This window comes from Tachypleus tridentatus, chromosome 9 (assembly GCF_004210375.1).
Source record: "Tachypleus tridentatus isolate NWPU-2018 chromosome 9, ASM421037v1, whole genome shotgun sequence".
Classification (NCBI taxonomy): domain Eukaryota; kingdom Metazoa; phylum Arthropoda; class Merostomata; order Xiphosura; family Limulidae; genus Tachypleus; species Tachypleus tridentatus.
Genome location: NC_134833.1, coordinates 149,750,515 through 149,766,103, shown reverse-complemented (window position 1 = coordinate 149,766,103; position 15,589 = coordinate 149,750,515). Strand labels below are relative to the sequence as shown.

The 15,589-nt window shown below is 35.2% G+C and overlaps 1 protein-coding gene across 1 annotated transcript; it reads right to left on the bottom strand.

Annotated features, from left to right (window-relative positions):
• Nucleotides 1-850: 850 nt before the first annotated feature.
• Nucleotides 851-15,269, bottom strand: LOC143226633 (monocarboxylate transporter 12-like). Its single transcript, XM_076457850.1, has 4 exons — nucleotides 15,068-15,269; nucleotides 6,459-6,602; nucleotides 4,849-6,051; nucleotides 851-1,976 (listed from the first exon to the last, which is right to left on the bottom strand). Exons 1-4 carry the CDS (start codon nucleotides 15,267-15,269, stop codon nucleotides 1,843-1,845), a joined length of 1,683 nt encoding a protein of 560 aa, XP_076313965.1. The 3' UTR covers nucleotides 851-1,842.
• Nucleotides 15,270-15,589: the final 320 nt, after the last annotated feature.

Here is a 15,589-nt window from a genome sequence, read left to right as displayed (position 1 = left end):
GTAAATAAATACCAACATACTTCACGTTTCTTATCACTAGTCGTGGATAGCCGTTAAAAGAAAATTCAGTGAAGGTTAAACTGCTTACCTGTCTCTCATTCTTCCTACCTGCTTTTTCAAACTGTAGTTAACATAATTTGTTAATGTTTTATTTTAAACTGTTTTAAAAGCGTGAGACGTTCCAACTGAAAGAAATAACGATTCGTAAGTACGAAATACATGTGGAAGGTTAATAAATGACGAAGTAAAATATAACAGAGTGACTAACTCTGTTAGCACGAAACAAAGAATAAATACAGAGATCTTAATAAGTGTAGAAGAGTATGCAGTGTGTAAGGAAATAAAATTATTCAAAATAGTATTTCTACATATAATACAGCGAAGTGTCGTCTATTATGTTGTTAGTGACTGAAGATACAATCTGATCACTTCGATGTCCAAATACTACAACAACAATCTCTTTCAATTAGTTAAACAATTACATTTAATCATTGTTTATGTCCAAATACTACAACAACAATCTCTTTCAATTAGTTAAACAATTACATTTAATCATTGTTTATGTCCAAATACTACAACAAAAATCTCTTCCAATTAGTTAAACAATTACATTTAATCATTGTTTATATCCAAGTACCACAACAACAAAATTTCTCAATTAGTTAAACAATTACATTTAATCGTTGTTTATGTCTAAATACCACAACAACAAAATTTCTCAATTAGTTAAACAATTACATTTAATCGTTGTTTATGTCTAAATACCACAACAACAAAATTTCTCAATTAGTTAAACAATTACATTTAATCGTTGTTTATGTCTAAATACCACAACAACAAAATTTCTCAATTAGTTAAACAATTACATTTAATCATTGTTTATGTCCAAATACTACAACAACAATCTATTCCAATTAGTTATACAATTACATTTAATCATTGTTTACGTTTAAATACCACAACAACAATGATCATTCTTGGTGTCCAAACACTACAACAACATAAGACTTACTACTTCCTCCCAAGAGGACATAAAGAACTAAAATATCAGATTCTCGATGGTGTTTTTGGTATTAAGTAATAAATATTACTGACTACAGAAAAAAATATCACTAATTGATGCACAGTCCTTTTTATACGGAAAAATATTAATACTGCTATATAGTCCTTTTTATATGGAAGAAATATTAGAACTGCTATATAGTCCTTTTTATACGGAAGAAATATTAGTAACTGCTATATAGTCCTTTTTATACGGAAGAAATATTAGTAACTGCTATATAGTCCTTTTTTATGCAGATAAAATATTAGTAATTGCTATATAGTTCTTTTTTATACGGAAGAAATATTAGTAACTGCTATATAGTCCTTTTTATACGGAAGAAATATTAGTAACTGCTATATAGTCCTTTTTTATACAGAAGAAATATTAGTAACTGCTATGTAGTCCCTTTTATACGGAAGAAATATTAATAACTGCTATATAGTCCTTTTTATACGGAAGAAATGTTAGTAAATACTATATAGTCCTTTTTTATACAGAAGAAATATTAGTAACTGCTGTACAACCCTTTTTTATACGGATGAAATATTAGTAACTGGTTTACAACATTTATTATACAGAATCAATATTACTGTTTTTAGAACATGAATTTCTCATTACTAAATACATTTTGATGACTTCATATCATGTTGAACAAACTGACAATAATAATAATCTAGAGCCAAAGAAAGTTCTTTTTTACCTATCATGTAATGAGAAGACATGTTTTATACGTGATCAGAAAGAATAATGTTTCTTTTTCTATTTTGAAAATTCAGTTTTGAAACTTCCGATATTTTTCATGTTAATTCTTTTAACAGCTTCTTCCTCTGAACTACGAGTTCCACAGTCCACAAAGCTGCACTCACAACACTGAAACCTCCTAAGGTGTAAAACAGACCATTGTAATCTCCAGCGATGTCTTTAAAGTGACCTGTTGGGACACACAGACAGTAGAAACAAGATTTTACTAAGTTATATAATTCTGTGTTAATTATTATACTAGTCGATAATCAGGTTAAATAATTTTAAATTTGTAAATAAATAACATTATTTAAAAAACATTAAAGCAGTGTCCAATACGAACCATTTTCATTGAGTAAACTTTTGCTACCCTAGAAATTCAGTTTCTTTTTGGCCAGGTGGTTAAGGCACTCGACACATAACCTGAGGGTCGTGGGTTCGAGTCCCCGTCACACCAAAAATGCTCGCCCTTTTAGCCGTGGGGGCATTATAATGTGACGGTTAGTCCCACTATTTGTTGGTAAAACAGTAGCCTAAGAGTTGGTGGTGGGTGGTGATAACTAGTTGTCTTCCCTCTGTCTTACACTACTAAATTAGGTATGGCTAGCGCAGATAGCCCTCGTGTAGCTTTACGCGAAGTTCAAAACAAACAAAGAAGTATATATATCTAAAAGTTTATTGATATATTTAGTATGAGTCTCTTTTTTTGTTACTTTTGCTTGTTATTGACTTCTGTCATGTTGACATTTGCAATCAACAATTTGCAATATGATAATCTCTATAGCCACTTTATAACAATAGCATCACGACACATGATAATCTCTGTAGACACTGTATTAAAATAACATCATGACACATGATAATGTCTATAGCCACTGTATTACGATAACATCACGACACATGATTATCTCTACATATCTCTATAAGTATTGCATGAAACACCACGACCCCGATAATCTCTATAGATACTGTTTTACAATAAAACCACGACCTCAGTGGAAGGTTAGCAAACCATTTTTCCATTTCCTTAAAATTCTCTAGTTCTGCCCAGTTTTTTAGGTTTCCAATACTGTTCTCACTCCCTATACAATAGTAAACATTTAGTAAAGTTTGGAAGATGGTAGAGAGTTCAGGAATTACTAGACGTTTGCCTTCTGAAGGTGAAATACCGTACTCGGTCTAATTGACCCAGAAGTTCCTTGTTTATATCAGTGCATTATTCTGTTGTAAAATAGGTCACGTACTTGCAGTAGGAAAAAGGTGTGTGTGTGTGTGCGTTTTCTTATAGCAAGGCCACAATATTATATACAAGGTCCTCTGTCTGGAAAGGTGAGACAAATAACTTGGACAGAAGTTGTTTTCCTATTATATCAATGCCTCAAACAACAAATTGTTTTTTTTTTGTTGTTGTTGTTGAGAACAAAGTAATAAACTGAGCTATTTGTGCTGTGACCACCATGGCTATTGAAATGATATTTGTAGCGTTAAAAACCTTTAGATTTACTGCTCATTCACTCGAGGTACAGGAGAAGAAAAAGTTGTTTTTTTTTAACCCAGTTCTATACGAAAACATGAAAGTCAAGTCACCTATGTATTTCTGTGAGATCAGACATCAGCAATAGGCTCTTGGAAACCATCGTTAATAAACCTTTGGTGGGGTATTGAAAGTATCAGAAAGGTGTAGTGTTCTTTGGGCATGACAATCTTAGTTTTACAACTAAAGATATTTCTAATGTAAACAACGCTGCAGGATTATTTTCAAAATGCACGATTGCCAGATTGCGCATGACCAGCCACGCGACTAGGACGATAATAGAATGATGAGGGTCCAAAATTATTTTAACATAACTTATTTGTTCTCTGTATCACTGTATCAGTGTGATAAAATTTCCTTAAAACGTTGTAAAATTTAATAAAAGAAAAATAATCAGAGAAATATTTCAGTATAATTGATCATTTATACTTATAAGAAATTGTATAAATTTAATTTACTCTTTATTTTAAGAAGAAGACCATCACTGCACATGTGCATGTAATTTTATGGCTTTAACGTTTGTGCTATTCTAGGCCCTGGTGACAGACGAGAGTTCGAAAGTCCTTAACGAATGTAATATGATGCTTGTGGTGTGATTGCGTTTCATCTCTTTTTCATGAGTTACAGTTTGATATGAGAGTGAATTTAAATAGTCCTATCAAACTGCATTAACTTTATATGTGAAAATAGAAAGAAATTTCGGTTAAGGGGGGCGCTGTTATGTCTAAAGTAAAAGTGTATCTCTGTATCCACTTTCACATTTAGATTTTGGTTGCTCTCAGCCAAATGTGAGAGGAAACCTTAGAGCATCTGCAGGGAGCGACATGGGGGTGGAGATATCGGAGTTCACCTATGACCCTATCTATGTCACTCTCCCTCCTGAAGACTTCTATATATTAATAAATTATAAATTATGAGCTTGGAGCCTTGTATTTTTACCTACATTCTCGGAAATACAATAATTCAAAATAAGTCTTTGTAAGAAGATATGTTCTTTGAAACGTTTGGGTCTTCGATATTTGAAAATAGCGCATTTTGTTTGTATTATTATAAAACAACATTGCCCACCCTTCTGTAGCTGAGCTGCAAGCCTGAGGGCTCATACCACTAAAAACCGGGTTTCGATACCTGTGGTGGGTACAGACCAGACAACCCATTGTGTATCTTTTTGCTTCAAAGCATAGTCTTTTTAAAACAGTGCGCTTCATTCAAGATTTATGGACTACAGGACAATATCGTATTGTTTGTTTGTAATAGCAAAGCCAAATCAGGCATTCTGCTGAGCCAACCGAGGGAATCAAACCCCTGATTTTAGCGTTTTAAATCCGTAGACTCTTGGACTACTCTTTTATTAACGAATAGTGGGATTGACCGTCACCATTATAACGCCCCCACGACTGAAAGGACGAGCATGTTTGGTGTGACGAGGATTCGAGCCCGCTGCCCTCAGAGTACGAATCGAGCAGCCTGATCACCTGGCCATGCCGGGGTCTTTAATGTCAAATACTAGTTATTATCATTCACTCACCTATCATTGCTGGCCGCCCAAGAGTTGCAAGTCCATTGAAAAAATTAGAAAATCCAAATACGACAGCAGTTTGGTCAGGACCAAAGTAGTCAGAGATGAGAACTGGAATTAGAATCTGTAAAGAGCCGCTTACCCCACCAAAACCTAAAGATATAGCCAAGAGCGAGTAGAAACTTTGGTTTGGAATAGGAAGTAGGAGAGAAAGAAATCCAAGAAGAGCGAGGCTGACAGATAACACTGTTCTGTGATCAGCAAGCTTGAAATACTGTAAAACTGATGGTATGAACTTTCCTACGATATCTGTGATGGAGAGAGAGGATATAAGGAAGGCAGCATGACGTGTTCCGATATTCTGATCCCTGGCATGATCGGGCAGAACAGTGAGTATAGACCAGAAGGTTACCACAAAGCTAACAGAAGAGACCGATAATAATATAAAGTAATAGTTAAATAAGAAGGAAAGGTGGGGATTCATGTATTTATTGAGGGCCTCATTAAGTTTGTGCAGTACGGAGTTGAATGGGGGAACATATTTAGGGGGACAGAACCTGCTCGTGTCTTGTTCTCCTGATAGATGTCTTTCAAAGTCATTAGCCAATGAAACTGAGAGACGTTTTACTGAGTTAAGATCAGTGGTTTTGACGTCGACTGAACCATCTTTTAGGCTACAAGGTACCTGATCTTTGACGAAAGAATTGATATTGATAAAAGGCTTCCGAACAAAGTTTGTACTTTCAACTATTACAAATACTGTAGATCTCTGAAACTGACCAGAAGCCTTGCTTTTGACGGTGATCCGGTTCTTCGGATCTACTTTCAAAGATGATGACGTAAGAGGTTCTGGTATAACCTGTGTCTCCAATGAATCAGACAGACTTGTTTCTCTTTTCTTTACCACTCTTTCGGCATCTTCGTGGCTACAAACCTCACGAAGATCGTCAATGTTTCTTGAAGAGTCCTTGTTTAGAGTCGCTAGCCGAAGGAAAACTGCCCCCAAAACACTGCAAAACATAATGGATCCTAGGATGGAAAAGGTATCCTTTAGACCCCTCTCGTCTAGAAATATTGCAATAATGAATGGAAAGAAGAACGTCCCTACCGTGGAGCCACTGTAGGATATTGCACACGCTGTAGCTTTGTGTTCTTGAAAGTAATGGCTGATAATTACTGGCGTGAGGTTAGTGACAAGTCCGAGGCCAAGCCCTGAATGAAAAAAAAAATGGTTGATAGAGTTGTGGAAAATAAGAGCAAAGAGAGGGTTAATTGCTAACATTTAAAATTAATAAACATATTAATTAATGAATTAATGTCTCGCATTATAAACCTCCAAGTAACAGTTGTGTCTCACCTTGTAAATCTCCAAGTAACAGTTGTATCTCACTTTGCAAACCTTCAATAAAGAGATATGTTTCATCTAGTAAACCTCCAAGTAGCAGTTGTATCTTACCTTATAAACCTCCGTGCAGGAGATGTCTCACCTTGTAAATCTTCAACTAATAGATGTGTTTCATCTAGTAAACCTTGTAGCAACAGATATGTCTCACCTTGTAAATCTTCAACTAATAGACGTGTTTCATCTAGTAAAACTTGTAGCAACAGATATGTCTCACCTTGTAAACCTCCAAGAAGAAGAATTACGTGTTTAATATCAGTTGCAAAATAACAAAGAGTAACGGCACTAGAGGACACCACTGAACCAATTAAAATGATAACACGAATGGTGAGGAGATGAGTCAATAAACCAACCAGTGGACCTAAGAACAAACAAAATATCATTTCATTTTTTAAAAGTATTAAACTGAACATGTAAATAGTGTTTTTACAGAATGTTTTATTTCTCATCGTCCATCACGATTGATGAGTTCTTATAATGAACAACAAATCTGTTGGGTTACTGACTTATGAGAGACAAAAGAAAGATAGAAAACATTATTTTAAATGATTTATATCGCACGTGTTTGGCCAAAATATTACTTTAGTTATTTCCTTCTCCTATAGAGAAGAACAAAAAATAATTAAATATTTTAAAGATATTTGATGTAATTGGGTTTCGACAAAATACAATTAAACGTATTATGTACAAATAAAGCTTTAATTTGAACAATTCAAGTGTATTACTTTAATAAGTAAAATGCACAATAAGCAGTAAATATAACGAGGTACAATGACAAACAACTTCAGATAAGTATTAACTTATTCTACTCGATGATTCAACATACGCCTTTTCCAAGAGTCTATGAAAGTCTTAGGCTACGTTCGTAGACCTCCTAAAAGGTATTAATAAATAGTCAATAATAATTTAAAAAAAAAGTTTTACAAAACAAACAGTTTTCTCCGTGTGCACCACCTAGTGGTTAGGACGCTCGACTCGCAATCAGTGGGTTGCGGATTCGATTCCCTTTTGCCCATAGGGGGATTTATAACGTCATTCTCAATCCAATAATTTGTTGTTAAAAGATTATCTCAAGAGTGGGCAGTAGCTGATGTCAATCGGTTCCCTTCCGACACAGCATGGCTAGGTGAGTTAAGGCGTTCGACTCGTAATCTGAGGGTCGCGGTTTTGAACTCCCGTCGCACCAAACATGCTTGCCCTTTCAGCCGTGTGGGCGTTATAATGTGACGGTCAATCCCACTATTCGTTGGTAAAATAGTAGCCCAAGAAATGGCGGTGGGTGGTGATGACTAGCTTGCTGTCTTCCCTCTAGTCTTTCACTGCTAAATTAGGGATGGCTAATACAGGTAGCCCTCGTGTAGCTTTGCGCGAAATTAAAAAAAAACAAAAACCATAAAAAGACAGGTTCCCTTCCCTGTATAGTGTATCGCTTCTAAATTAGGGACGGCTGGTGCAGACAGCCTTCGTGTAGTTCTGTGCAAAATTAAAAATAAAACAAACTACGTGTTTTCTTGTAACTTACACCATCATAAAATTTAACATTGAACAGTTGTCAACTCAGTTCTAGCTATACCCTCGTTCTCAGGCCACCAACAGCTATTCAAGGTTATAGATGGTCAGAATGTTAAGTATATAGGAGCTTTAAAGGTACGCTTATTCTGACATTCGTAATATTTGTATAAAATTTGGCTAACGCTGACAATACGAAATCTAGCTTTACCTTGCAAGACATGTATGAATGTACTACGTTTCTTGAACTCCCCCTGGTGGGAAGAGATTATAAAAAATTGTGGATTTTTTTTCCAACTTAAAACCGATATATAAAGGTATGAATGTTAAACGTCGAGTTTAAACTACAGTCGAACTTTCATGTATTTATTTCGCTTGTCGCGTCTTGCCCTGCTGTTCTTAGAGGTAATATTAACTAATGGTATGTGGGTTTAACCTAATAAATAATGTAACGTTAAAATGTCTTGTCCTCATTATGATGTGTTCCAGCATAAAGAAAACTGGTTAGAACTTAAATATTACCCAGTTACTCCAGTTGACACCGTAACAGTTGGTTTGTTACTATAAATAATGTCCTGAGTGACACCATAACGATTTGTTTGTTAATGTAAATTATGTCTTGACTGACACGGTAACAGTTTGTTACTATAAATATTGTCCCAGCTGACACCGTAACGATTTGTTTGTTAATATAAATTATGTCCCAACTGCCGTAAAAGTTTGTTTGTTACTATAAATAATGTCCTGACTGACACCGTAACAGTTTGTTTCTCACTATAAGGGCCTGGCATGGCCTAGCGCGTTAAGGCGTGCGCTTCGTAATCTGAGGGTCGCGGGTTCGCGCCCGAGTCGCGCCAAACATGCTCGCCCTCCCAGCCGTGGGAGCGTTATAATGTGACGGTCAATCTCACTTTTCGTTGGTAAAAGAGTAGCCCAAGAGTTGGCGGTGGGTGGTGATGACTAGCTGCCATCCCTCTAGTCTTACACTGCTAAATTAGGGATGGCTAGCAGAGATAGCCCTCGAGTAGCTTTGTGCGAAATTCCAAAACAAACAAACAAACAAATTCTCACTATAAATAAAGTCTTAATTGACACTGTAATAGTTTGTTCGTTACTATAAATGATGTCCTAGTTAACATCGTAACAGTTTGTTCGTTACTATAAATGATGTCCTAGTTAACATCGTAACAGTTTGTTCGTTACTATAAATGATGTCCTAGTTAACATCGTAACAGTTTGTTCGTTACTATAAATGATGTCCTAGTTAACAATGTAACAGTTTGTTCGTTACTATAAATGATGTCCTAGTTAACATCGTAACAGTTTGTTCGTTACTATAAATGATGTCCTAGTTAACATCGTAACAGTTTGTTTGTTACTATAAATGATATCCTAGTTGACACTGTGATAGTTTGTTTGTTAATATAAGTGATGTCTGAAACAATAGAACTGGCGAGACATAGAATACTAACAAACATTCTCAGAAGTGGTACAAGTTGTGTAATAAACGTTACAACTGTTCAAAAACAAATAACCACTAGAAAATAACTTGTGGCATAAACGTTGTAACTGATGTGAGTCTTAGACGACTTACAATTTTGTCAGTTTGTGTAATGGAAATTGCAGCGTAACGTGTTTCATTAACTGAAAACTAAGATTATTAAAATTACTCAGTGTTAACACTTACTATTGTACACTTTGTGTTACAAGCTACTGAAGAGGACTCTGCTGTTAACACTTACTATTGTACACTTTGTGTTACAAGCTACTGAAGAGGACTCTGCTGTTAACACTTACTATTGTACACTTTGTGTTACAACCCACTGAAGAGAACTGTGCTGTTAACACTTACTATTGTACACTTTGTGTTACAAGTTACTGAAGAGGACTCTGCTGTTAACACTTACTATTGTACACTTTGTGTTACAAGCTACTGAAGAGGACTCTGCTGTTAACACTTACTATTGTACACTTTGTGTGACAAGTTACTGAAGAGGACTCTGCTGTTAACACTTACTATTGTACACTTTGTGTTACAAGTTACTGAAGAGGACTCTGCTGTTAACACTTACTATTGTACACTTTGTGTTACAAGCTACTGAAGAGGACTCTGCATGGCCAGTGGGTTAAAGAGTTCGAATCCCTATCGCACTAAACATGCTCGCCCTTTCAGCTGTGGGGCGTTATAATGTGACGGTAAGTCACATTATTCGTTGGTAAAAGAGTAGCCCAAGAGTTGGTGGTGGGTGGTGATGACTAGCTGCCTTCCCTCTAATCTTACATTACACTGCTAAATTATGGACAGCTAGCGCGTATAGCCCTTGAGTGGCTTTGCGGAAATTCAAAACAAACAAACTACTGAAGATATGTTTTGAGCCGACAGTTGCCAAGCCAATATTGTATTTTAGTTTATGTGTTACACACTACGAAATATATCCTTCGTGCTGACTTCTATCACGTCGAAATTGTATTGTATACTGTCAAACGTAACCTGATTTGTTTGGGTTATTAGGTTGATTTATATTAATGTGTGTGTATTCTGAGCTCATTTCAAAATAAAAGTGTAACATATGCACTTTTGTTGTTTATTTACTGGTTGTGACCTGTTTGTAACGATCTCTTCATTCTGACTTGTCTTCCAATTTTAAACTTTAATAATAATAAAAAAAACTTCTTTAATTAACAGAGCCTCTAAATTACAAAACAATATTTATTTCATTCTTTATGTATTTCATTTTATACTTTCAACACGTAGCCTACTACAACAATATCAGGCTATGCTTTTATTGCTAAGCAGTGTGATATGAAACTCATTGTTGGAACGCATTGCTTCCAGAACATACAGCTTTTTCTATATATTAGAAAGTGTTATATAAACACCACATGGGCAAGCGCATGATCGCACGCACGTGGATAAGATAAGTAATAATACCTAGGTGAAAATCTGAGTATGAGTGCAAAACTTCAGGTTTCTAGGTTCTTAGCTCGTTGAGCTATGGCGATCACATTTCTTTTGTATGCGGTTTTTCACTCACGTTGATAAATAATAATACCCAGGTCACCCAGGGTCCAATTAGAATGGGTGCAAAATTACAGGTTACCAGGCTCTTTGCTCCTAGAACTATGGTAGTCACATATTCCTCTCTATATGAGTTTTTCGCTTCCACTCTTCGTAAAACGATGCATATGGGTTAGTAATAATACACAGGCGCACACCCTCAGGGTCCATTTAGATAATGTGCAAAATTTTAGGCTTCTAGGTTTTTTCCTCCTGAAGTTTTGGCGGTCACACACACACACGGACAAACAAAACCATCGGCATGGACTTTAATCAGTAAAGGCTGTGCTACACGCTACTGAACTACTGAAAATATGCTTCGTGCTGACATAACTCGCATAACCTCTACCTAAACTGCTATATCAGATGAAAGACTATCTACTCCGTTCAAGGTTGTTTGGTAGAAGCATCTATAATGATTTGTGCTTCAGATAAATAAACACATTTCATTACATATATATTTCACAATTGTACATTAGCATATTTTGTAGTTCTATCACCTCTTACACGTTTATACCCAAGCATATCTTGCACCCTCTCTTCTTAGTTGTATTAAACTGTAACTGATAGGCTTTCATGACAGACGCTGTCACCAAGTACTTGTTGGGACAAATTTTCAAGCAATTTTAAGACCTATTAATTTATTTGGTCTACATTATACATGCACTCATGCATAGAGAATTTAATTTCGAGTTAAAGTATTCACTGATTTCTTTCTTATAACAAGATTTGTGTAAAAACCAGGACATGAATTTTACATATTTGCTATGTAATGTTTATCTATTACTTTAGTATTACTATAACTCACGTGTTTAGCTTCAGATTTCAATAAAAATACTGCAGCCATATGAAATATAATGCGCTGATTTTCATTACAACCATTCCATTCATCTTGTTGACAGATGTTAGTGCTAGTATACTGCAAACATTGCATGGCCCGGCAGGTGGGTAAAGGCGTTCGACTCGTAATCTGAGGGTCGCGGGTTCAAATCCCGGTCGCACCAAAGATGCTCGCCCCTTTCAGCCGTGGGGGCGTTATAATTTGACTGTCAATCCCACTATTCGTTGTTAAAAGAGTAGCCCAAGAGTTGGTGGTGGGTGGTGATGACTAGCTGCCTTTCCTCTAGTCTTACACTGCTAAATTAGGGACGGTCAGCGCAGATAGATGGCCCTCGTGTAGCTTTGCGCGAAATTCAAAACAAACAAACAATTTTATAAATTTGTTGCTGTGGAAACCATCGACTACGACATATACATCATGGAGTTGTACTTCGTTTTCTCAGAGAATCGGTCGCTGTTGAATTGGTTTCATCCAACAACAGAGCGCTACCTACAGGATTTATTACAAAACATTTCCGTCAGTTTTATACGGCCTTATCCTCAGGTGAGATATCTTTAGTTACGTCTGATTACTTTCAGCTGCGTGTTTTTCTACACTTGTTTTATATTTTACACACAGTTATGGTTTGGATTTTACTTTATTTCAGAGGCTTTCTTTGAGGAGGATATTTTGTGGATTGCAGAATTATTTTCCTTCTCACGTATCACATCAGTTTTGGATAGACATTGTGTCTGATACTGATTGGCCGTCTCTTTGGGAGGGCTGTTTTGGTTTGATTTATCGGTTGTTGAGGTAGCTACAAATGTTAAACTGGTTCAACTGGCGGTGGGTGGTGATGACTAGCTGTCTTCCCTCCACTCTTACACTACTAAATTAGGGACGACTCAAAATTCAGAAACAAACATATTTATATTTTTCTTTAATTAAATAGTTTAAAGTTTTGTATTAAACCAAGATATGAAAAATTTAAAGAAAGATTTAATTTTGCCCCATATCTCAGGTTTTATTAATTATTTATTTAAAGTTTCTAAACAATAAATATTTTAATCTATGTTTAAAACGATTACTAACATAAAAGAAATTTTAGGTATTACAAAAGATAATACAGAGTTAATTCAGGTAAACAGGACTCTATACAGTTGAATGTGACTGTGGAGAGATTAATATTGGATAAACTGAACGTAGTTTACAATATCGTTTAATGGAACATAAAGGAACTGTAAGAAATAAAAAAACTGAAAGTTGAACCGTGGTGGAACATACAAATGAAACTCAACATACGGTATTGGAGATTTTGGGAAGAGAACTGTAATATTAGCTGAACCAAAATATATTATAACTAATAATATTCCAGAATTCTTGAATATAATTAAACACTAAAAAATATATTATTAAATAAAGGTCCAGCAAATATCTGTGCAAACATGCGATGTGATTTTCTAAGAAAAAGTCCATGGAAAAATTTTAAACCAGTGCAGGTCATATGACCTAGAATAATTTATCTGCTGTAATTTAATTCTAAGAAAATTGAACAAATTTCATAGAAACATGTATTAAATTTCGAACAAAGAAACCTATCTATATATACTAAGACTAAATATCAATCCAGTAACAGAGCTAACAATATGCTTTGATGTTTTTTTTTTATAAATATTATAATACATTGCTTCATCAGTTGGTTACCCTCGCTACTAACGATAGTTTCGACCACAATCCCAAAAATATCTCGTGTGGTTCTGCGAGTCTAGAAGGCCTATATTAGTTCTAAATTCATGTATTAACTTATCAATGTAAAACAATATCTATAATGTAAGTATAATGATAAAAGAATTAACCTTGAAGAAAACTAGAAATATTGAACATTGTAACAGAAAGTGTTAATCAAAGGAAGATTTGATTTAACGTTCAAAATATTCATTATATATCTCAAGTTATAATTCATAATATTGCTCTGTTTTCTTCCTTCTTTTGTTAAAATTTAGATTGCTAAGCTCCTGTAACCTATGTATTTGTTTTACAAGTTTTGTTCCAAGTCACACCTGGGTCTTTAAACGTGTAGCCACTCTTAAACTTGAGCTAATAAACAAAATGGAAGACAACTAGTCAACAACAGTCACAGCTAACTGTTGACTTTTCCATGCTTGACTGAATAGTCGGATTTGACAGCTATTCTTACAGCTCAGCCATAGTCTCAAAGTGCTAATCGCAATTTTATGGAAGCGGGTCGCGAACCATGAACTCTCGGACTTACAGTTTGAGTAAGCTAAACACTAAGCTGCGCTGGCTTTCTGCTTAATTATTTTAGCTTTCTTTATTTAATCCTTTTTAGCGCACTTGACGAAGGGACACAGTTTATGATACACAGTTATGATCTCTGGGTAGATGGATATTGGTGAAAACAAAATACACCATTACTGTCTTAAAATAAATCAGATAACTTACTTTAAGATAAAGCACCTTGAAGGCATATGTTGCTAAGAACATAAACTGTGTTTCTGAAAAAGCTAACGATGTTAGTTATTTTAAAAACTCGCCTAACTTTCTGATTGATGTTTACTGACTATTATTTATTATTGAATGATACAAAATACTGTAATATATTCAGTTACTTAACTTTGGCGGGAAATCACGTTACAAAGGTTGTAAAATAGATGAGGAAGTAGAACGTTTATTCTGTCGACAAATGAGACACAGGATGTTCTGCTTGCACGTCATGAGTTGTGATGAAACACATTTGGACAGAAAGTTAATTCGGCTTTACTTCGTGTACGTGTGATTGTAGATAACTGCTCGTATCAAGTGGTAGTACGTGTATTGAATACGGGTTATATCTTACAAGTCTAGAAACTTACGACTAAAAGTAAATAAGAACAGTTCGTCATTCTTACTATATCTGCTATATTTAGTGCCGACGAAGCCTATCGCACAATACCAGAACTAAGAGAAGATAGCACTTATCTTATTGGATAAGACCTTTTGAAATATAGAACAATCAAAATGAGTGCTTATCTCATGTGAGATGACTTTCTAAAATGGGGAGTAATCGAACTGACGACCAACCAAATGTGATTTTTCCGTTAAGGTACTCAACATGCAAGTTGGACAATCATCTCTCCGATGAGAGAAGCACAGCGCGTGGCGTAAGTTAAATTGAACTCAAACGTTTATGTAAGAAATTTATTTCTTTGTTATTAGTAACGCTCAAAACTACAAAATATGCACCACAGATCTCGAAACTCATTTTCTAAAGTTATATATTTGAAGACTTCTTCCAGTATGTAAGTTTATGAGAATGGTAGTCAGACGTTAGTTGGAATTTACTAAATAAGTTAATAATTTTACGAGTTTGGTTGAGTGAGCCGAGAGAAGGTGAGGTAAGAAAGATAGAACAGTTATAATTTCTTTTATCATCACTCACCAGATAAATTCATTATGGCAGAAGATAGTGCAGTGGACCATGCAGCGTAGGCGTGGGTACAATGATAGGTGTCCACCAGAGCAACATACAATAGTCCAGAAGAACGGAACGCGCCAAAAAGACACATATTAATCCAGAAGCAGGAGATCGCAACGATCCATTCCCACCTGATTGGACCGTGTAGAAGTGGTTTACCCAGCATTTTACAGATTATTCTAATCTACAAAGACAGGATAGGTGGTTTTGTAACTTTGATAGCACGACGTCATATTCAATCACGACCAATCAAAGACTAAACTTGCATATGAAATTAAAACTGATTTGATTATAGTTGAACGGGATAAACACGTGATTAAATTGAGGTGATGTGCCCTTGAAACGTAATGTCAGTGTACAACCATTCAAGTTATGTAATTTTAGAACATCGCACAGAGACGAAATATATATTTGACAAAACCATGACGTCTTCATCTACTGAACAACATATTCTAACAGTCATTAAAACGTTTCAGTGAATTATTT

Coding starts and splice junctions, on each gene's coding strand:
- LOC143226633 (XM_076457850.1), bottom strand. CDS start 15,269: ATGCTGGGTAAACCACTTCTACACGGTCCAATCAGGTGGGAATGGATC. Junction 6,603..15,067: donor TGCCATAATGAATTTATCTG/GTGAGTGATGAT, acceptor GTTTGTTCTTAG/GTCCACTGGTTGGTTTATTG. Junction 1,977..4,848: donor TGGGCGGCCAGCAATGATAG/GTGAGTGAATGA, acceptor GTGTCCCAACAG/GTCACTTTAAAGACATCGCT.